The sequence below is a fragment of the Eleutherodactylus coqui genome, chromosome 6, assembly GCF_035609145.1.
Source record: "Eleutherodactylus coqui strain aEleCoq1 chromosome 6, aEleCoq1.hap1, whole genome shotgun sequence".
Taxonomy (NCBI): domain Eukaryota; kingdom Metazoa; phylum Chordata; class Amphibia; order Anura; family Eleutherodactylidae; genus Eleutherodactylus; species Eleutherodactylus coqui.
Window position 1 is genome coordinate 246,219,378 of NC_089842.1, and position 24,526 is coordinate 246,243,903.

At 46.5% G+C, this 24,526-nt stretch overlaps 1 protein-coding gene and 1 long non-coding RNA gene across 2 annotated transcripts in view; both read right to left on the minus strand.

Annotated features, from left to right (window-relative positions):
- Positions 1-15,669: 15,669 nt before the first annotated feature.
- Positions 15,670-20,629, minus strand: LOC136633482 (uncharacterized). Its single transcript, XR_010793276.1, has 2 exons — positions 19,100-20,629; positions 15,670-18,917 (listed from the first exon to the last, which is right to left on the minus strand). It is a non-coding gene; the product is annotated as an uncharacterized lncRNA (long non-coding RNA).
- A 942-nt stretch (positions 20,630-21,571) lies between these two features.
- The window catches only part of RPRD2 (regulation of nuclear pre-mRNA domain containing 2), a 54,659-nt gene continuing 51,704 nt past the window's right edge, over positions 21,572-24,526 (minus strand). Inside the window, exon 11 of the mRNA XM_066609241.1 lies at positions 21,572-24,326. Within this exon, the coding sequence (XP_066465338.1) occupies positions 21,859-24,326 (2,468 nt within the window). The 3' untranslated portion in view covers positions 21,572-21,858. The remainder of the gene's footprint in view (positions 24,327-24,526) is intronic.

A 24,526-nucleotide genomic window follows, 5' to 3' on the forward strand; every position in this document is an offset into this window, starting at 1 on the left:
GGGGTCTATGGAGAACTGCAGGCAAGTCATCTGTTACCTTTAATATGCCTCACTACAAATGGTTTCCCACCTGGGGGGCTCTTTCACACATGCGCATTTTCAGTCCGTATTTTTTATGAACGCCATTGGTTTGCATCGCTGTATTCAGATCAACGGGGTTTTTAGCGTTAAAAAAAAAAAACGACAAGCCACTAATCGCACATTAAAGTCTACAGAATCCTGTAAAAATGCAGCGCACTTTATGCGTGTTGTCAGGAGGCGGCGGGGGGAATGAAACAACATTCATTGGGACTTCTTGCATTTTTTTTTTTTGCAACCTGAAAAATGCAGCAAATATGGATGCAATATGGACGTAAAAACCGCGCAAATGTGACAAAAGAGTGATGAACGCACGCAGTGAAAGCAGCACCTTTTTCACAGACTCCGAAGACGCACCACAGCCGCACGTCATGTGACCTGCACGCAACAGTCAGTGAAAGACGTTTTTAGCTCAGGTCTGTTTTTCAACATGCGTGAAAATAGCTAAATAATTGTGTGCCTTCACTGCCCAGAGCAGCGCTCCCCCGTGTGACCAGCGCGGCCATCAGGGGAAAACACGAGTACAGAAAATCGCCACAATCACCTCTATAGATTCTGCCGCACTGCGTTCGCCTGGGTCCCACTAATTAACACAAATCACCAGTTATGAGAGGAAATCACCAACTGCAGGGGGCGCCATAACAGCAGGTAAAGCCACATACTGGAGCATGTGACTTAACGAGTCCCTCAAAAACACGGCGCTGCTCCTCGCCGGTCCCACGGTCGTACACACGTGCATCACTGTTCAGAACAGATTCTAGCGCCTCACTGAGACGTGCGAGTTGCATCTCAGACGTATCCCGCATTGGGGACGGTCAGCAGTGAATGTGTGGATAATCCACCTGCGCATCGCAACGCTTCAAACACGCCACCAATCCACAGTGTAATCGACATGTTGATGATTTAGGGCCCAATGATCCCATTCATTGAAACGGGCAAAAGTTAATTAGTTCAATATCGGCTCATTTCCTGCGCAGAACAATACCGCCCGCTGGGGTTACATTGCGCAAAAAAAATGCACGCAAATTCTGCCTATGCGATCGCAGCCAATGAAATCAATGGATTCTGTTTACTGCATACTGCTCACGTGAATGTTGTGCTGCGCAAATACGATCATGTGACACCTGCAAATCCAGCAAGGAAAGGGTGAACAATGGCATCATTTACAACAACTCTTACGGATACACTATTACAATAAATGGCGCCGCGAAGAACAAAACACACAAATCAGATAACGGAACGGAGGCTGCCGCGACAAGAAACACGTTATGGATGCCCCTAACAACGGACGGGTATTGGGGGGCCAGAGAGCAGGAGGGGAGATCTATCACACCCCATGTAGTAGGAAATGAGGGCGATCGCCCTGAAAAGAGCAACCCAACAGAATCCTGCAGAGAACCCAGAAGTAAAGGTCCAATACCCAACCCATTGGGCTTCCCCAGATGATATGACCAATCGCTACGCAGCCAATGGGAACCTCTCAACACAATTAGTGACAATTAGTGACAGCCCCCAGAAAACAAAAACCATCAAACCAAACAATAAACGTGGTACCGCTGTAATGGCGCCGCCCACAGAAGGGCATCACCTCATTTACTCATTGCACCTTGAATGCCGTAAAATGTAATCCAAAACACTAAAATGAGGGTTTTTTTCTCCAATCCAAACAGAAATATTTGCACTCCGTTGTCTGACTACAAGAGTATGGCTTTCTTCCAAAAACAGTGCCACCCCTGCCCACAGGGCATTTGTGGTATTGCAGCGCAGCCTCCTTGGTGTCATTTCCAGAGGTTTGACACCATATTTAGAAGAAAGCAGCCAGGTTTATCTATCCATTACTCATCCTATTGATGACCTACCCCCAGGCGGTGGTCCGCTGCTTGGGACCCCGGCCAATGAGCAGATTAGACACCCACTGACAGCGCTGCAGAAACGGCTGCTCTGACCCCCGTCTAGTGGCCGACGCTTGTAACTGCAAGCACTACTCCCACTGATGTCAACGAGCCCCCATCCTGCAGCACTGGCCACTACTCGGGGTCGGGGTAACGACTTCCGCTCTGACCCCTGTATCTGCAGCGCTGTCAGCGGGCGTTGGATCAGCTGACTAACTGCTTACCGTCTCCAATCACAACCTGCAATATCAGACATTGTTATAAAGTACCCAGAAGGGCATTTTCCCTAAAGCCCCTATAGACTTCCATATGGGACCTGCTGGCGTTATCTTATGGGCAGAAAACATGCCAGTCTGAATACATTAATGTCATTCCCTGGGTCCGAATTCACTTAGTAAAAAAACTGCGCCCAGTGACCGACCCTAAGAGTTATTATAAGTCATCGGAGCTCTCATTGGGGCGACTGACCACCCGCATGGCGCCGCACCCGAGGCGCCAGTGAATGTTTGTTTGTCAGCGAAATGTTTTATGGTGGGAGAAGGGTGGGGGCGGAGGGGGAGATGGAGGCGATTGTATCCCCCCAGTAAGGCACGAGTAGTGCCGGGCACCCGCTACACTGAAGACCGTATGCCATCGATCCCGGTCACCGGCACGTCATGTGACCACTGCACCCAATTCCAATTTGATAGCAGATGTTGTGAAAGTTGACTTCAGCAGTCGGGATTGGAAGAATTAGTCTTCAATAAAGTGTGTGCCCGGCGCCACTCGTGTCTTACTCATTCACGACCCCCCCCCAGAATTAGAGAAACGAACAATAGTTCCTTCTCCGTAAAGCACCATTAGGCGGGTGTCGATCTCGGTGACCAGCGGTCAGATAACGGTCATATTGGGGTCCTTTAAACCCCCTCTGATCAGCAAGCACTTTGCTGCCATTACTATAAGAGGGTCCCATTACATTCACAGCAGACATCCCACTAACCCCATGGTAATACCGCAGGGTCCCCATCGATGATCCCACCCTACCAAGTCATATAGAAAGCCACGCACCACTCCTTCAAGGGGGAAGGTGGACATCAAGAGGCGGCCCCCCACACTTGGGGGTTTCCATCTATTAATGGTCCCTATACAGAATACTTGGCATGACCCTGCATCAGTGACCCCACAAGCGGATGAAGACATTACACCCGTATGTCAGCGATACTTCATCCGTATTGGTCAATTACTGATCTGTATTTGGCCTATAGAAAAGTAAACAAAATAAAGAGGCGAATACGCGAATGATCGATCACGTTGCGGTTTCACAAAACCGTTGTAAATCTACTGTTATGTGATGATCCCTATAGATTTACATCGGCTCCGGACTGTGGTCCCTCAACATGGACCTAATCTGGGGCAAAAATCCACTCGTATGAAGGTGGCCCAACAGTACATTCCCTGGTGATAAGACAGCAAGTACGACCAATTACACCCCATGATGCCCCACCCTGGCGTCATAGGGAAGGGACGGCGTCGGCCCACCAGACGTCGTAGGGACGGCGTCGGCCCACCAGACGTCGTAGGGACGGCGTCGGCCCACCAGACGTCGTAGGGACGGCGTCGGCCCACCAGTCGTCGTAGGGACGGCGTCGGCCCACCAGACGTCGTAGGGACGGCGTCGGCCCACCAGACGTCGTAGGGACGGCGTCGGCCCAACAGACGTCGTAGGGACGGGGGACGGCGTCGGCCCAACAGACGTCGTAGGGACGGGGGACGGCGTCGGCCCAACAGACGTCGTAGGGACGGGGGACGGCGTCGGCCCAACAGACGTCCTAAGGACGGGGGACGGCGTCGGCCCAACAGACGTCCTAAGGACGGCGTCGGCCCAACAGACGTCCTAAGGACGGGGGACGGCGTCGGCCCAACAGACGTCCTAAGGACGGGGGACGGCGTCGGCCCAACAGACGTCCTAAGGACGGGGGACGGCGTCGGCCCAACAGACGTCCTAAGGACGGGGGACGGCGTCGGCCCAACAGACGTCATAAGGAAGGGACCCTATCGTACCAACAGATATCATAAGGAAGGGACGGCGTCGGCCCAACAGATATCAGTAAGGGGCGGCGTCGGACCAACAGATATAAGGAAAGGACGGCGTCGGACCAACAGATATAAGGAAGGGACGGCGTCGGACCAACAGATATAAGGAAGGGACGGCGTCGGACCAACAGATATAAGGAAGGGACGGCGTCGGACCAACAGATATAAGGAAGGGACGGCGTCGGCCCAACAGATATAAGGAAGGGACGGCGTCGGACCAACAGATATAAGGAAGGGACGGCGTCGGCCCAACAGATATCAGGAAGGGACGGCGTCGGCCCAACAGATATCAGGAAGGGACGGCGTCGGCCCAACAGATATCAGGAAGGGACGGCGTCGGCCCAACAGATATCAGGAAGGGGCGGCGTCGGCCCAACAGATATCAGTAAGGGGCGGCGTCGGCCCAACAGATATCAGTAAGGGGCGGCGTCGGCCCAACAGATATCAGTAAGGGGCGGCGTCGGCCCAACAGATATCAGTAAGGGGCGGCGTCGGCCCAACAGATATCAGTAAGGGGCGGCGTCGGCCCAACAGATATCAGTAAGGGGCGGCGTCGGCCCAACAGATATCAGTAAGGGGCGGCGTCGGCCCAACAGATATCAGTAAGGGGCGGCGTCGGCCCAACAGATATCAGTAAGGGGCGGCGTCGGCCCAACAGATATCAGTAAGGGGCGGCGTCGGCCCAACAGATATCAGTAAGGGGCGGCGTCGGCCCAACAGATATCAGTAAGGGGCGGCGTCGGCCCAACAGATATCAGTAAGGGGCGGCGTCGGCCCAACAGATATCAGTAAGGGGCGGCGTCGGCCCAACAGATATAAGGAAAGGACGGCGTCGGACCAACAGATATAAGGAAGGGACGGCGTCGGACCAACAGATAAAAGGAAGGGACGGCGTCGGCCCAACAGATATAAGGAAAGGACGGCGTCGGACCAACAGATATAAGGAAGGGACGGCGTCGGACCAACAGATAAAAGGAAGGGACGGCGTCGGACCAACAGATATAAGGAAGGGACGGCGTCGGACCAACAGATATAAGGAAGGGACGGCGTCGGACCAACAGATATAAGGAAGGGACGGCGTCGGACCAACAGATATAAGGAAGGGACGGCGTCGGACCAACAGATATAAGGAAGGGACGGCGTCGGACCAACAGATATAAGGAAGGGACGGCGTCGGACCAACAGATATAAGGGACGGCGTCGGACCAACAGATATCATAAAGAAAGGACGTCAGTCCAAGAGATATCATAAGGGAGGGATGGCGTCGGCCCAACAGGTATTTGAAGTTAATAAGATCTCTAAAACAATTCCCACAAATCCCGGGAACCTATAGCTTAAAGGAATTGTCTATTTTGGACCATCCGTTTTATAGAAGTATTCCCAGAGATCCGCAGCAATCTGTGCTCCAACTGCCCTTTAGCGCCACCACAGGCAAAGTTATGTTTTACAGTTACATTATCTGCTCTGTCTAAAAGAGTAGATTGAAGGAGGGCTGCGTTTTTGCTTAATTGGTGTTTTGCGCATTTCCGAAAACAAGTGCAGTTACTGTACTTTTTGCAGACGCACCGAAAAACCCACATTGATGAAATGGCCAATTATTGTAAGCAGTTCAATATGTTCTCTTTCATTGTGGAAATGCACAGGAAAATAGAGCATGCTGCGTATATGTACAAACCCACTGAAAACACAAAAAAGTGAGTAAATATGGTTGTATGAATCCAGCCTTAACCCTTTTAGTGGTATGCCAGGAAAATCTCCGGGGCTTGCTGCACTGACCATGCAGTTAAACCCCGGAAGATTTCCATGGACAGCTGTAGTGCTAAAATGTGCAGAGCACTGAGCCGTCATCTGAAATCTTCTGGGGTTTTACTGCATACTCAGTGCAGCAAACCCCGGAGATTTCCCTGCCATAATACCAACTGTCAAAGTAGCACAGTACTTTCAAATACTTGCGAGATTAAATTGCATTGTTGACTCATTTAAAAAACCTGCCCTGTGAGGCATGACATGGTAATAAACCTGCCACTGAAGGGGTTAAAGAGGTTCTGTCATTAGGAGAAAAAAAAATTCTAGACTAACCCATTTCTCCCCAGTCAATCCTCTTACCGCATCTTCTCCTGGCTCCTCTAGTCCCCCGGGTCACTTCACCTCCAGCTGTCCAGATCCTCCTCTTCCGGTGATGTAGTGTACATTCTCATCATTCTCCTTCCTGCAGATCAGTGTACCCGGTCACTAGTGACGTAGCATTCACTGCCTAGCCAGGCTATTGCTGAGATTGCGCATGCACGGTGAGCCGCGGCAATAGTATATAAACACTCCCGGCATTAGCCAGACATAGGATTCAGCATTCCCTGCTAGGCTGTGAAGCTATATCACTAGTGACCGGGTAACACTAACCTGCAGGAAGGAGAATGCCGAGAATGTACGCTACATCACCGGAAAAAGATCATCCGGACGGCTTGAGGTGAGGGGACCTGGAGAAGCTAGGAGAAGATGACTGTCGGGGCAGGAAAAGGTAAGTATTGATTTTTTTTTCTCTAATGACAGAAGCCCTAAGGGGCATAACAATGCCTGTAATACAATCACGTGAAACCTGCCTGACTGAGCTTGGTTGCAAGAGCCAGCATCAGCAGACTTATTCAGAGGGGGCATAACTGTTGAAAGGGGAATGGTATACACCCCTCAAAAATTTGTCAGCCTACTGCGTGTCACACTCCTGCATCCAACGCTGGAAGTTTACAGAAAGTTGCAAAGAATACCTTAACTTCAACTAATTTATCAAAAATTGTCTTAACAGAAGTAACACTGTTGTAAGATCAGACTACACAGCTTGTAGTCTGTTGCTATGGCAACACCAGTCTGCTTAGGAGGTAGATACACCACAAGAGGATTATGGATATTGATTTAAACAAAAAAAAACAAAACAAAAAAAAAATAACACTTCTGAACACATAAAAAGGCCAAAACCTTAAAAACCTCTAACATCAAGTCATGAAGTGTACATTGTTGAGCCTGTATGTACGTTGCGGTCAAAATGCACGCCATGCAAGTTGATGTAGCGTCCGTGTTTGGTTATAACCGGCTTCGGAGCATTCCAGCGAATACCAGCAATAAAGCACGGCCCTTTACAATCCAACGGTTTAACTGCGCTCAAACTCATGACCGCGACGACCCGAACGGTGCAGTTTTGGCCACAACTTGTGAACGCAGCCTTACTATGGACAGAGTGACTTGTATATAGACTCATGGCTACAGCCCAGACAGTGAAGGGACTCACATACGGAGTACTTGGCTGCCGCATTCGCAGTGATGTTCTACGGGCATACAGTGCATCATCACAATGAGGGGGGCTTTACCAACCCCATCCACTCCCTCCACAGAAGTCAGCAAGTCCCGCCTGTTGTGGAAACGCCACGGATTATCTCTGTAGAATTAACTCCCTGCAATGAAAGAAGTGAAATCCGCAGCTTAATTGCGCCGATTCCTATGTGGATTTTGGTGCAGATTTGTAAGTTGCCCCCATGGGGTGTTAATTTGTGTGCGGAGACCCTAATGTTTGTGACTCCACTGATAATCTACGGTGTATAGGGCTCCCAGGTGTTGGAAGCACAAAGGTCGTCACGTCGGTTTGTCCTGTTAATAAGTCTCCGTTTCTCCTACTAACGTACGCTCGGATGAGGCGAAAGCGCATCTTAAAGGATTGTACAGTAGAGAAACATGGCTGCTCAAACAGCGCCACACCTGTCGACAGGTTGTGTGAGGTATGGCGCCTCAGCTACATGGACAGGTGTGGCAATGCTTTTATTACCCTGTGCAACCTCTTTAATAGTGAGGTCACAAGATAGGTGGAACAGCTATCTTACATGTAGGGTCAACATTAAGGCGTTTCACACAGGCTACAGATCACATGGATGGGAGGCTCAGGGCTTCCAATGGGTTCTTTCACATGAGATGTTTTGTAGCCTGAGAGAACCCATTGGAAACCACGGGCTTCACATACATGCTTTTGGTAGCCGGTGTGACACAGGCCTAAAGGCCGTGTTCAACTTTGCCTCCATTTTTTTTTATAGCTCCAAAGCATCAGATGTGAAAAAACGCAGCTTGGCAAATGATCTAAATGACAAATCTTCCAACATTGTGTCTGTAGGCTTCTATACAAATCCTTTTATCTCCATGGTAACAGACCACAAACAAACCCTGTGTAGTCTGATCCTGCAGTTATCCTTACATTAATTTGTTCCCTACTTCAACCTTATGTACCAAATACACATGGGTGAACGGTGAGACCATATGACTGCAGGTTCAGGCTATACAGGACGATTGTGGGCTAGAACCATGGAGACTTATCGGTCTGCACAGAAGCTGTAGACACAAGGTTTTGGGTTTTTTTGAGATCACTGTCAAATTTGCTTAATTTTAGCTGCAGTTAGGCTTAGACAAACGTTTGCAGAGGTGAACACGGTCTATATCTCAATGGCCTCAAACAAATGTGGTGACGGTGCATCATTAGAGTCACCACACCATTTCCTGGGGATCTTTCAAATTGCTAGTAGGGAATCTGTCAAGTTTTTGCCTCTTAAGGTGGTATTTTAGAAGATACACAATGGAACTGCTGGTCAATAACCTAAGATGATACGTACGACAACAGTCAGCCAAACCTACTGATTACAATGGGATCAGCAAACTAGGTGTATGGGGGTGTCCTAACATCTGTTGTCGGGCAGGTTGGATTTTTGTTCTCACGGTAGGCAAACTGCCTACAGTGGTGTCTGATGTTGGCCAATTCCCCTTTTCAAATTGAGAGCACATGAGCACTGGGCCGAACGTAGATGCGTGAATTGGGGAGTCAAAAGGGAGAACGGTTAGCCAAACAAGTGTTCGGTCAACGGCTATTAAAGGTGTGTAGGCAACCTTGGACTGGGGAAATGGTGTTATTTTGATAAAGCCTGATAAAACTGGTCATTTATCTCTAGGGAGGATAAAAAAAGCTCCATGTCCAATCCACGCTTACAATAATGGACGGTATAAAGAGATGGTTGAACCAAAAATTATGAAGTAGGTGGCAGATTATGCAAAATCAAGGCCAGGATGCAGTGACCATCATACAGTGTCCATGGCCGGGGAGACTTTCTTGGGTTTCTACAACTAGAAGGACTGATTGATAGGATGGATTGGGTTAGGCCTTGTTTTTTGGCAGGATGACTTGTAGATGCCATCAGTATCATTTTCGGAGATGTGCAACTTTTCGAGAGCCTTTTAGTTTATTTCTGTGAGACAGACAGTTATTATTTTTACATCATTCACCGTCTGAATGATTTTTGTATTTTGGGTCATTACGAATGTGGCGATACTTAATACTGGATGTGGGGAGAAACATCTATTTTTCTTTATGAATTTATTATATTTTAGGTAATTTATGTAAAAATTTTTAGTCACTCAAGGGAACCTGAAGAAGTGATCATTCAATCGCTGACATGCTACGCTTCATTACTTATGTCGTGTAGTAGGCTTGTGACAGCTCTTCCTTTAGACCCTGCCAGAGGCAAGGATTAAGAGGCTAAGTTACACCTCCGCTTACCGCGACAACCCGCGGACACCCTGTAATGAATGGAGCTCCTTCTACCACTTACATGCTGCGGTCATTGTTAACCGCGGCATTCAAGGAGTCCGACATCCAGGATCAGAGGTTTCTCCACTCTTAGCAGTGAGAAGAGAATCCCAGCTGTCGGTACACTAAGTCGCCATAAAAACCGAAATAGCTGATCACAAATTTGAGATTTCAAGATGTAAACCAGTGAGTGAAGGCTTTAAAACTCTGCCAAGTATTGATAATTCATGTAGTATATGGAAGCTTTCCTACAAAGGGGACAAATATCCATCAATATGCATATACACCTATGCAATATTCAGGTGCCTCGACAGTTTTGAGACACGTAACCATACAATCAAGGGAGGACAACCAAGTTGGTTGTGTAGGGGTGTTTTTGCATTAGGGGTGCAAAAAGATTGTGAACCCTTGTGTTTTTATTTATAAAGTTGGTTATTTGTTTTTCCAAAAAGAAGCACTATAAAAAATGTGCCTTGAAGTCCATAGTAACTTGTGTTGCAAAGGTTGTCTGGTTTAGAAAAAAAAAAGTTAAAGAATATTGAATGAGTCACCTAATAGCCCGAGCGCAGCAGCTAGAAAGCGTGCCTTTTTCTGGGGGAGCCAGAATGCCTGTACATTTGGATATCAGCATTTCAATGGATATCACTACTGTCCCAATGGTATCGATGAAGAAATAATTCAGATTCTGAAGTTACAGCTGTCCATCGGGGGTCCCAGCTGCAGGACACCATGTGATCAGCTGATGGATGGGAGACCCTTAACATAAAGGGTTTGTGTCAAAGTGTGATTGTTCTCCCCATAATAACAACAAAGTAATCTTGTAGATATGATACAGTTTAATGGCTAACGAAAATACATGGTCTTGTGATCTTCCGGACCAACTTAGGGCTCTCCTTCTGAACTCTGCGTTGGTCGAAAGCTCGCAATGACATCATGTATTTTTGTTAGCCATTAAACTGTATCATATCTACAGGATTACTTTGTTGTTCTTGCTGAGAACAATCACACTTTGCTCTGCTGGCTAACACGGTACTAAACTCTGCTTGTTTTTCCCAATATCGACCAAGTCTGTAGGTTTGAGGAATTGAAGATGCTCTTCACTGATGTGACAATCACGGGGGGATTTTTGGATGATCAGCCGTCTTCTGCAACATTTCATTCTACTTTGTGAAAGCGTATTTCCTTGGCTTTAGCAATTCTGTAGCAGACAGCCGTTTTGCTGCCAGATGTCATCAGGCTTGAGCTCAGCAAATCTAACGCAACCCAAAGGTCACTGTTCCACCACTGTTGGCAACTGGTCTGCGGTAGCAGCAGGATCAGCTTGGAGAACGTTCCAATTTCAATTCTTTCCATTCAGAGTAAATTCTTCTCATCTAGCGGTGTATGTAAGAAGCAGCAGAGTCGTCCTTGTAAGCATTCTCCGTACCATCGTCCTCAGCAACCATTATTGGCTTAGTATTGCATGCTGTCCGATTCATGAAGAAGGGTAAGGGAATGCAGGCTCATAAATATGTTACTCTTTGGCTTCTTTGTGACCGCCTCAGACGCTTTAAAACTTGTTCTTTGTGGGGTTTTTGGAAGACGCCAGTGGAATATAATACCGGCACTGAATATTTCACACTCTTGCATGGTCTTGTAATCCTTTCCATACTGATAACTGAACAGCTGCTAAGGTCTACAAATTACTCATATGAGGGAGGCTTGATGTTCACACATAACCAATACTAACTGAACTGAGCTTAAGGTTTTTGTACTTTGTCAAAAAAAAATTGTAAGGATCCTGTACTAATTGCTCAAGTCAAAAATGTTAAATTTGTAAGGGTTCACAAACTTTCTACGTTGCTGCAGCAGCTCTACAACCCCTTTTCGGACATTTTCACAACAAAGTGTCTACAATACCACCGTGCTTCCTTAACGTGATGGTTATTACTGCTGACTCAGACTCTCCATGGAGTCATATCACAAGGTCTAACTACTTGTAGAGAGAAGCACCCAGATAGTGAAAACTTCTGTTGTGGTGCAAAACAAACTCACATCAGAAGCGTCAAAAAATAATTTAGATTTTGTAGGCGTCTCAATTGATTTGGTTTAGGGTTTGTTGTATGGGTGGTTGCTGTACGTGGCATGGTCACGGCTATTACAGAACTGCACTGCATGCAGAGAGTACAAAGGCCGTGTCTACCACACGACACCCGATCTACCCAGGACATTCGAGAGAAGTCAGCAAGCACCTTACATAGAGCTCACGTTGCAGCCTGTATTGCAGTCCAGAGCAGTGCCTTCGCCACTGTACAGTGAGAAACCCTATACGGCTGTATATAAGGTGCTGGGAGGGAGTCACGCGATACATTTGTTGACCATTTACAATGATGGCCAGAAGTGTGAATAAAGTTTCCTATGACTGGTTTTTGTTTTTGCAGCACTCACTTTATTCTGCAGCGCAGTAGGATTATAGCTGTTTGTTTACGTAAAACTAATTTTAAATTGCTTTTGTAGCCAATTTACGCCCATAACTTCCATATATGGTTGGGGGTTTTTTTTGTTTTTGCGGGATGAGCTGCAGTTTTTATTGCTAGTGATTTAACGCTTTTTGTTTGATTTTTGGGGGGGGAAGGCAAGGTGACCAAAGAAAATTTGCAATTGTGTACATTTTTTCATGGAAACCTCCAACTTCTAATTTCTTTTCCTCTTTAAGTATCCATTATTTTTTCGTGGACAATTTTCCCCCTTTTTTTAGTCCCTCTAGGGGACTTGAATTTGCAATGGCTTGTCCATTATACTACACTACTTCTGTATTGCACTTTTTTTTTAAAGTTAGCCTATTAAGCCCTGCAGACCTTCACATGTTAGAATACATAGCAGGCCTGGGAGCCTTCACTAGGCCCTAGGCGGCCATGGCAGATGCCGATCACATCACAAGGGGCTGATTGGACTTCCCTTGCTATTGGCTTAGATGCTGTGGTCAATGTTGGCCACAGTAGCCATGTAGTTAAACTGCCACATGTCAGCTGTTTCAAAACAGCCAGCAACCACCATGTATGGAGTAAGTTTAGCTACTAAACCCACTCCTCACCTCCGTGGGGGCCTAGAACACATAGCAAATCACTGAATATTAAAAGATTTAAATCAAGCTAAAGAGCCCACTTTCAGAATTTGCTTAGTTATGGCTAGGGTAAGCTGGTGCCACATACACTGATCAACCATGATATTAAAACCACCCAATATATTGTGTAGGTTCCCAATTGTATTGTCAATACTGCTGGAACCCATTGAGACACTGACTCTACATGACCTGAAAGTGTCCTGGCAAAGAAATGTTACAAAAGCCACTGCCAAGTCCTGTAAGCTGCGAGTCAAGGCTTCCGGGGATCAAGCCTGTTTTCAGCACATCCCCCAGATGTTCAATCAGATTGAATTTGAAGGACAAGTCATCACTTTGAACTCGTTATGCTCCTCAAACCAACAATTTTTGCAGTGTTCCTGGGAGCATTGTCCCACCAAGAGATTGACGTCATTAGAGAATACTTGTATCATGAAGAAGTGCACTTGGTCTGTTTAACTAGGCGGTTCGTATTAAAATAACATCCACATGAATGCTGAAACCCGAGGCTTCCTAGCAGAACCTTGTTGATTGCGTCACACTGCTTCCGCCAGCTTGTCTTTCTCCTATAGTAAATCATGTTGCCATCCATTTCCCAGTCAAAAGAGGCGCCAGGCCATCCACATGATGAAAATGCAATCAGAGCAGGCCACCTTCTTCCATTGTTCGTTCTGATGCCCACATGTAGGTATTTCCTGTGGTTGCCAAGGGATAGCATGGGCGCTCCGACCGTTCTGCAGCTATGTAAGCTGCGATCCCCTGGGCTCAGACACCTTTCTAGCATACCCTGCACAAGTTGCACCATTGTATTTCTTCTGTCGATAATAAGGGATGGCTACTTTGGCCCAATGTGCTTTAATAAACCTTTGGTGCCTATGACCCTGTTGCCAGTTTAGCAATTGTCTTTCTTTTGACCACCTTTTGCAGATTCTAACCACTACTGGACATCAGTAATACCCCACAAGTCCTGCCACTTTGGCCCTTGTCGCAGTTGCACTGATCCTTACATTGCCCGTTGTTCCTGCTTACAACAGATCAATCTCAAGAACTGCTCACTTAGAGCCCAATATATACCATCCTTTAGCTGGCAGTGGTTTTAACATTATGGCAGATCAGCATATATCAATAGCAAGGTGCTACTTTACACACAGCAATCATTTGAAATGCTCTTTGCATTGGCTAATAGAAAGGAAGGCAGAGCACCCAATCATGTAGGCCATATGTGGTAATGGGGTGCCTTGGGGCCAATCTGTCGGGTTCACGGCTGGTCAGTACAAACAGCTACATTTTATTTTAAAACCTAGTGAGTTTGATCTAATCTTCCATGAAAATATAGAAAAGTACATTCCTGTTGTATGTTAATGCTAGAAGGTGGAGGAGAAACCAGGAAAAGCCTGCTAACCATCCCCAAATAAGTAGAATGGGGCTCCAGGACAAGATGCTCATGTATCCCAAAAGACTTCTAGGATTCCTTAATATGGATCGTGTAGGTAGGCAAAGAAACCAAGTTACTTGTAGCTTCCTGCTAGCAGCAGAAGAGGCCGGTATACAGAAAGGGACGTGTTGTGCTGAATCTAGGGCATTGATGCTCATGGCAGAGAAGCCAGGGTTGGCGCAGCTAGGAATCTAAAGAGATAAGCCACAAACTATCCACAACACATCTATACTTCCCTCTTTGTATAGCTGGTGACCACTAGTGAAGGCCTAGAAGCAATGTCCCCTCTGTCCACCATAAGGGCCCCCTTTCTACAGTTTCTGTGTCTAATGGGGCCAGTTTAGTATTTTTTAGCCTCATGACAACTACAAATCCTACTATGAGTTTATGCACCATTGCATTCAGAGTAAAGGTCAGGGGTCACAGCTGTGACGGCCACCAAATACTAGAAGGAAGGAGCCTAAGTGACAATGTTTCTAGCTTAAAGATCTACAACTATCCAATTATTATCTGCAAGATCTCCAACCTACATTAATAGATCTTAACTGGAATGTATGTGCAGTAACGTCACATGCTAATCCACTTGTACATCTTCGTGGCGGAGGGCCAATAATTTTAATTTTGCTTGGGTAGCAAACTTGATAAGTCAAAACGTACCTTTACATGGGGCAATTATTGCCTGACTAGGTCGCTGGAAATAGACAGTTTGGGCAATAATTGTCCCGTATACAGAGAGCAAAAAATGGTTGACTTGTAAAAAGGCATGCAATCATGCATGAACGACTGCCTGCCTGCGGTGAATGGAAAAGGAGATCCCCGCCGGCTGCGTGGTGAACTCTGCCTCTATTCTCCGAACTCCGCCCAGGAGCGAGGCGGTAGGACAGCTGTAGAAAAGGTGCCTTTAGGCTGCCCCGTCCTCGGGCGATGCGGTACCCGGCAGCGGATCTCCAGACAGTGTGATTCGCCGGAAATTTATAGCCAGCCACTACTCGCCCGTGGACAGGAGCCCTTAGTCTACAAAATCCCTGCCACTACTCTAGGGAATGGTGTGTCTTCCTGAGCCATAACTTGAACCCTGACTCAAGATGCTGAAGACCGACACACTTTGTAAACCACATTGTACTACAGAAACTGGACTGAACTCAATTATTAAGGAAGCAGTACCTTAATTTCAATCAGAACAGGCTTCAAAACCCACACAAAAGGTCTAAAGCAGGAGGGGGGGGGGGGGGGGGGGCTTGCCCTTATTTTTTCTTCCACTGATTATTTTTTCTTTTTAGGTTTGAGAGCTCACACTTTAACAGAAGCTGTTCTTAAAGGGTATTTTCCCCCTACCCAATAAAGCGCCCCCCCCCCCACCCCCCCGTGACATAATTACAACCTCATTGTTGTACGCTTTATGAATTCACACAATGTACAATAAGTGTAGCGCTTACATTTTATCACTATCTTGAAATGTCCAAAGTTCAAAAGAAAAAAAAATGTAGTGCAAACGCTCTAGTTTATTACATGAACACACATCAGACCGCCTCCAGTTTATTGGTACTGGCTGAAATGCAAAAGGTTGGTTTCACACAGAGTACATATGAAGCATTTAGAGAAGAGGGACGGGGATAGAACGTGTATATATACAGCATTAGGACAAACATCGGTGGAAGCTCCTTGGGGTGGAGGCTGAATTCCCTTATTTTCCTTACATTTCTGGGACAGCCATAGATACAGCTCATTACTGAGAAGGTAGAAGCAGCCCAACTCCATTGGCCTTAAAGGGTTGTCCGCCAGAAGATAGTTTACAGCTAAATCTAAGCAATAAAACTTTTTGTATTTACACTTATTAAAAAAATAATAATCTCCAGCTCTTCCAGAACTAATGCCAACCAATCAGCAGCTGCTGTTTCTGTTGAATAGTATGTGTCCACCCGCCTCAGTAACGGTACGTTTAGACAGAATAGTCATTCAGTTTAACTGTGAGCCAATGAGGAACAATTAGGAAGTTCTCGTTAGTCGTTCAGTTTCAGCCAGCATACAGATCAGTGCCGGCTTCTGCATTTACCACGCGGTTTAAGCCACGGATCGTTCGCATAGGAATGTGAAACACGTCCAAAAACTGCACATTTTTCATCAAGAATTCTGCAGTATGAAGAGGCTGCCCAAGCTCTAACGAGCCGGTGATGTCACCAGCGCCTTCACTGCGGCAAACGAGAACCAGGAGAGTCTCAGTCTATAAGGGCCATAAGTGTTCAAAAAGGTCACATCTTAGATGTGAAGAGAGGGCCCTTCTACATGGGAAGACCCGACACATCCTTCCAATAACGTGGCTTTAAACAGAAACTAATCCTAGTTAGCGAAAGGAGTTGGCCGGCTGGGGAGCGTTCCAGCGCAGCCGCCTCCATTCACAGTAAGCAGGCAGGTCTTCATAGATGAACTGCTTGTTCACACAGGCCCATCATTTTCTGCAACTATTAAAAAGCCATCTGAATAATCATCGGTCGTTTGGTCACTGGCAGCATTTACACTTAACGATCATTCAGAGGGTCAGTGTACAGGGGCCCTTGGAAGGAGCCGTTCACTACACCCGCAATCTCAGCCCATACCCAATGGAATCAGCAGCGTCCAGGCCTGACCACCTTGGAACAACTACTGAGGTGGATAGGGGGCGCTATGCCAACATTAGTCCTGGAAGATACTTCCAATACAAAAAAGTTCCTAATTATGGCCGAGATCTAACTAAAAACACATTTTTGTGGTACAACCCTTTTAAGAACATTTGTAGATACCAACATTTCAAACATTTTGGGGATTTAAAGTGTCTAAGAGTTAAAAATTGGCTAAGCCAAAATCCACACATCATGGTTATTATATATATTAATCAACGGAGGTCCCGGGGAGGTTTGCATTCTTACACCCGTCTACATGCAGCAGTTTGCTACAATCTGACATTCATGGCTTAAAGGCCCTTTCGCCCGACACAAGTATTCAAAAAAATCATTCATAAGAGTGAAAATTAACTAAAATGGTTCAGTGTAAAACGGCCAATGAGCGAACAAAAACAGCACATCATTCCTCGTTAATGTTATGCAGACATAATCCCCGTTGACTCGTTCAGTTTAAATACCGATCCTTCTGTCGTTCTCAGTCCATTATACAGCTAATGTGAACGAGCCAACGAGGCGTCTGTATAAACAGGCTGCCCACAACGGACATTTGCTCATTCCGGCAGGTCTATATGGACCCGAATGGCCACTTTAGACCCAACGAGAACCTCGGGATTCTCATTTGCTCGAGCGAATAAGCTGGACAGACCATCGCTGGGAATGGTGAACGTCTTGTGTTTCACATTCCTATGATCAGCGGTTAAGTGAGAAGCCAACTATGATATTTATGCCGGATGAGGCTGAACCCCGACTGAGCCGCCCACCACTCTCGTTCATCGCTCACTTGCGTCTAAACATCTTTCTTAGCAACATTGAAGATACTTGAAAAAGATACATAAGAGTAATTTGATTGTACTTGTAAGACTTTAAACTGCAGACTGAAGACATTCAATTCTTTTTCTGTGCCTCATCAGTAGCCTGCCTCCAGCTGCATGGGCCCTTCTACACAGAACGACCCGGCGGAGACCAAAGCGCCCCACCCTTGTCCCAGCGATGATCGCTCCTGCAGGAACTGCCCCTTCATTAGACAATTGAAGGTAGAACTAAGAAATTTACATACTTTAGCTGAAAAATGTTGCCAAGAGACCACCATGAACAGGCTTTTGTTACGTATTACACATTTCTTGGTTTAGTGTACCAGAAGCACATTAGGTCTACATAAAAGGTCGGGGTCCATCGACGTTCGATACACTTGTTACACAGTATTGCGGGGATAACAAGAACAGGGCCGTCACTTTTAGGAGAGGTAAGGTAAGCAGGCTGTGTTTGCAGAGCGAAAGGAATATAGTGCTTACAGCACCCACAACCTACTGGCCCCTATAACATTCATATGCTGGGTGGAGTTTGCCCATACCACAGTTTTGCTCTACCTGACAAAGCTACCCTATAATCTGAGGTGCAAGTTGTCCTTTTTACCATTGTTGTACTTTAAGAGGTCTTCTAGGCACAGGATGGGGGACATTTTTCCAATCCCTGGCACGCTCTTACTGATGCAAAGACGTTGTGAAGGTCCCACATGAATGGAGAGGCGTGCATGCCGGATGCCACAGACACACAGCCACTTGGACGCTGCTATTCTCAGCAGTCCCATTGAAATGAATGGAGCAGCAATGCGCCCGACCACTACTCCCTTCCTGCAGAGACCTCCAGGACCACAGCTAATCGGTATCGGCAATCAGAAAGTTATCCCCGATCCTGGAACAACTACTTTAATGACGTCAAGCAGAAAGTCCTACTCTGTGCAATACAAGGTGACGCAGAACGACTGAGCAATGAAATGGTTTGGATTACAGCAAGTCAGACTAAGACCCCTTGTAGACGGCAGTATTCTGGTCTGCATCAATACGGTACGCCAAAATGAGGAGAAAACACAGGACTACAAAGTCTTTCCATTATAGCTTCTATCTCTAGATTCTACTCCTAACTGATCAATACTTAAAGGGTTTTCCTGAGAAGAGGCCCTCAATAGTTGATGGGCTGGGGTCTGTCACTTGGGCCCTGAGCGATCAGCTGACTGTGCGCCTGCTGACAGCGCCGCAATAAGACGGGTCGGAGCTGAAGTCTGTGCTCTGACCTCTGAAGCAAGCCGTACCTGCAGCTACAAGTGCCAGCCACCACAGAGGTCGGGGCAGAGACTTCTGCAGCTTCTGCTCTGACCTCTGAAGCAAGCCGTACCTGCAGCTACAAGTGCCAGTCACCACAGAGGTCGGGGCAGAGACTTCTGCAGCTTCTGCTCTGACCTCTGAAGCGAGCCGTACCTGCAGCTACAAGTGCCAGCCACCACAGAGGTCGGGGCAGAGACTTCTGCAGCTTCTGCTCTGACCCATGTTATTGTGGTGCTGTCAGCGAGCGCAGAGACCCCAGCCAATCAACCTATATGCAGGGGTCATCAATAGTATTCTCCCTGCGAAAACCCTTTAAGCAGAGTACTGATCAGAATATTGATGTCTGACCGAGGTGGAAGGTTTCCATCACATTTGTGCTTTTGCCCCCTAAAACATGGGGAAGGAGGGGGAATAATTATGTGCCCTTAGAGGCATTTTGGGTACTTTTTTACTTATACATGTTTAAATGCTTCCTTTTGCGCCAATTTTTGCCCTATAAAGAAGCCTACACAAAAATAGGAGGGTGGGAACGACAAACCAGCCGCTACCATTACAAAAACAGGACAAGTGAGTACAGCATTGTTTTTAGAGAGTTTTATATTTTCCTTCTAATTTCTGGCCGTAATGCGGTTATTTTGCAGGGAAAAAAAGCCACTAAGATTGTATTTTTGCAAAAAATTAAAATAAAAACCTAACATTATGGCGACATCAATCTGATTATGGCCAAATAACGGAGTGCGACTACCTTCACAGTCGTATGCAACATGTTAAGGGACAGCTGCACATGGCAATAAACTGACTGCTCGACGCACAAACCAATTACTAATGAACCCAATGAGACGCAGTTAGACTCCGAACCAAGAACAGGGGGTTTGGGTTGGACCATCCATAAGACGGGCATTAACACGTGGCTTTATGAAGGCTGTATAAAACTGGGCTGATTATTGACTTGACTGCAACCACGCCCCAGGACTCGGCCCTTTTTAGACTCAAAAGGGGGTTTCATCGCTGGCCGACAAGCTGCAGAAAAATCACACATTCTAAGAGAAGTCTACAATATAGCAGACAAACATGTTATTAGCAGCTGAGGCTTCCTAGCGAGCTGTCCGCTTAGTTCTCATCAACTACAGGGATGGTGTTAGATATTCTAGATCACCAACACCCAAACGCTTGTATTACTGAAGCCACAGACTGTAAGGCCGTTGCTTCAATAAGGAGATCACCACAAGGGGATATTAGTGCTGCAAATCTCTTCTTCATTCAAGAGTGACTCGTAAATTGCAAATCCCATGGCTGGCTGGTCAAGGTGGCTACTCTGCACGTGACTAATGGCCCGTTTACTCGTAACTATAATGGCTCAAAACTCGTTCAGACGGACAAATTTGAGCAAGAATCGTTCAGTGTAAATGAGAAACAATCGCTGGATTATCTTTGCGTGTAAATGCTTAGCGCTTCACACAGAGGAATCATTGAGCGACGCGCCAGCAATGTCTTAGTCTCACCGCTCTGCAGCAGCGCCAACGACCTTAGCGGGGACGTCAGCGCTCATGCCTTTGATTTGTAAAAGGGCCATAAGTCATTAGAATGACACCAACATGAGCCATCAGATAGGTGCTGTACCTCTGACACATGGCATCATGCACAGGGCAGTGATACTGTACCATACTCCGCATTACTTTATATATCTGAAATTGGAGCATACTGAGGTAGAGTAGAACCACCCACAGGCTTTAGATACTTGCTGCTCAAACACATTTAATCTCCCCAATACACATGCACCCTTGGCTTGGCTAAGAGAATTGGCCACTGCCATTCCCCTCCAGCAGTCAGTCTCGTCCCTAGTAACAAAAGGATCAGGCATGTTGAAATCTAACATGTCTACCCTTCCCTGGGTGCAAGTTGGGATACTCAGGTCCCCCAGAAATCGGCAGGTCCAGCCAAGATCTATCTAACATGTGCGGCCACCATATTACAACTCAAGTTGTAAGGAGCCATAATACCGGTGTGTGCATGAGGCCTACAATTATAGAGGGAGCTCAAAGACCATCTTCAAGAGTAGAGAAGGACACCAAATTCTGATTTTTGTTCAGGTGCATTTGATTTCTTTTCCAAGATTGGAAAGAATGGTTTGATGAGAAGACGTTCTAGTTCTGCCCACACAAATAACGATGGTGAGATGCGTCTCCATTCTATTCGGTACAAAGAGCGGGCATACGACCGAGCACACCGTATAATCCGACGTCCTACGCCTAATTGTGTCACGTGTAGGTAGAGGCCGATTCATGCACAACTTGGGAGGATTGCTAAAGCCACCAAGTGTTCATACTCTCCTCCTCATACTGCAAGGACATCAGGCTGCCATTCGCCAGTCTTGAAACGCACCGGGATGGAATGTAGCTTAAGTGCATTGGGCGTTGACTTTCTTTCAACTGTAGAGTACGAGGATAGTTGGAAGGAGTAGGGAAAAAATTGTTAACAATTTATAAAAATACATCAATTCCAATATTTAGCCTCAAAAAAATACACTGATCTCCTTAATACATTTCCCTTGTGACTCACCTATCTGGGATTTTGAAAGCAATGGGCTGATCTGGATTGGCTTCATTGAAAAGAACAGGACGACAGTTTTGTTTGACTTCACTGTTTGGTTCAGGTAGGATTTATTAGGAATTGTTTGATACTCTGGGCACCTCAAAGAAAACAGCATTGCCACCGAATGGAAGGGTCCAACTAGCCCTCTTGTAACTGGTACACCATGTGAGTCCCCTATGTCATTCTCATGTGTGTTTTTATTATACTTTCAGCTTTTATCACATCTCAGAACTCCCAAACCAAACGCAGGCTTAAATGGACACATACAAAAATCAGTGCCTCAACTTCAAAAAAAAAAAAAAATTCTCAACAGCGCCATTTTAGTATCTCGGTTGATAATAAGGACGTTTTGGGGAAAAAAATTGCGAGCCCCTTCCAAAAGGTGGCCGTGGTCGTTTTAAATTGTGGTATGGTTCTCTAGGTCGGAACGGAGGTCGATGTGCTCGCATGCCACCAGTGTTCATGTGATGTGGGCCAACATGATGGGGAGGACCAATAAACCCCCCGTGGAGGTCCCTGGGTATAAGACCCAACGATTCATTCACCCTGCCAAGAGGTTGGTTGTGTTGATTACTGTCACGAGATAAGGGTTCATGATCTCGTGCAGAAATTGGATGCATGGGGAAAAGCTCCATCGTCCCTTGATGGACTGCATTATGGTCCTGTGAGAACGGGTGGCGTAGATCCATACGAGGAGGTGGTGAAAATGGAATGCCAGCGTGTTCTGTTGAGTGAAGTAGAGAAAAAGGATTTCCGCCAAGCTGTGGAGGAGGGTGAGCAACATGCGGCAAAGTTTTTGATTGCTCTACAGATTGCATACGCGAAGAGACAGACATCTCTCTGGAAAACATATCAGGTGGTAAGCCGGGTGGGGGCCCACTAGGGGGCATTGTCTGCTCCATCTGAAATGGTCCCCCCCGATCCAATGGAGAAACCATGGATGGTGGAGGAGGTGGTGGTGGAGGCGGCGGCGGCAAGAGATGTTCAAAAGACGGAATAGTTTTTGGTCTGAAGTCACTTACAGGGTCCTGAAATGGTGGTAAGTGCTCCTCATACTGCGTCTTATACCCACCCCCACTACCACCGCCTACTGAAGGCTGATCATCAGCAGCAGGACCACCATCAAAAGAACTCCCTGCATTACCCATCTCAAACCAACCACTTCTGTTTCCGTCAATTCCATGTGGTCTGCCAGCTTTCATGCCAACCCTCATCGACTCTACGGTTTTAATAGGCTCCCCCGAGAACCTCATGTTTCCCATATTGTGATAGCCCAAAGTTTCAATGGGAGCTCCTTTTTCTTCAGTACTATCTGGCATGTCAACACAAGATGATGAGACTCTAGTTTCTATGCGATACTGCTCGTCTGAGTGGTCTTCAGAAGCCGACCCAGTATGACTACGAGAAGACAAGTGAACATCTTCTTTAAAGCTTGCTTGTCCAAACTTACTTTCGTCAGAGGGCCTGCGAGACGCGTTCTTTAGCATGTTTTTAAACTCCATTGTTGAGGATGCTGAGAGAGTTGAACTCGATTGTTCAGAGCCAATTGTTCTGGTGGGAGGGGGATTATTTTTAGGGTGAAAATTTGAATGTCTATTCTGAGGTGTATGAGAAGATTCAGAATACAACATTGGTATATTATGGTTGGTGTCAGAGGGGTAAAATGGGTCATCTTTTGGAGGGGAAGGTGACTTGTTGGCCTCAAGATTATTTCCTCTTATATTATAGCCACTATACCTATCGGAGGCCGGAGACAAAGAACTGCCCTTCTCCCCAGAAAGGAAAGTAGGTTGTATAGTGTGTGAGAAGGACTGTCTAAATTCTTGGGACTGGCTGAAACTCTGGGGTGGTGGATATTCCATAGAATCTAAGTGCATGTTCGATTTTAGCATGGATTTTGATGGTCCTTTATCTAGGCTACCAGAGGATGGTGGCCCGGCATAATCAAAGTCCCGATAGTCTTCATCTTCATGAAATGATGTGTCTGGAAAAAACTTCTCTAAAGTCGAATCAACTGCTGAAGGTTTTTCCATAATATCCGATGCCTGCCGGTAAGCAGTTGGTGAATCTGCACCAAGACCATAAGCCCGAAACGATGGCAAAGACTGAAGTTTTGGAAATTCGTTATCTTTCGTTAACAGAGGAGACCTGGAGCTACTGGGGGTAGATGAGCCAGGGCTAATTATCTTTGATAACAAAGAGACGCTATCGACATTGCTTGAAGTCGGCTTGTCCATCATTTCATCCTGGGTAGGCGTACCACTTCTCTCATCACGAACAGGCGTCCCATCCACGTTATCCAGAGAGGTACTTGAGGGTCCGCTGAGAAACTCTGAAGAGGGTTCTGGAACAACGGTGGAACCTAAACCACTGAGAATTGGAATATTTAGATCAAGACCACTGAAACCTGGATTTCCTTTCAAAAAATTATGAATCTTGAGTTCAAGACTTGACGATTCCACTTCTTCTGGGGGTTTATGCATCTCTGAAGGCTGGCTACTGATCTTCTCGTCAGTCATGAGAGGCTGAGATGAAAAGCCAGTGGATACTGGTAGTAGTTTTGCATTTGAGCTAGGAGGGACATTCGGCTTACAAACCGATGTGGATGAAACATCAGAGTTGGAGTTTGTGGGAGAATAACCATACGTTTTGGGCAGAAAAGGGGGGATTACAGCTGGGGTATTCCTATCTTTTACAGTCTGAACAGCTGTATTCATTGGTGCCGTTGATGTACTGATTGTTGATGACCCACTGTGAAGAGCAACACTTTGAATCAAAGATGACAAACCTGCAAAAAAGTAATTAGAGAAGAGTTACTTCAAGTAATTGCCATAACAATTCAACAGAGCAGTCTTCCCATAAGACGGTACAGCCGGGTTCACACCAACGATTTGGATTACACATGCGGATTGCCGTAGCGGAAAACCTATCATTCGCGCAAAGTGATTGCGGAATATGGCGGATGCAAGCGTTTTCTACGCGGATGGA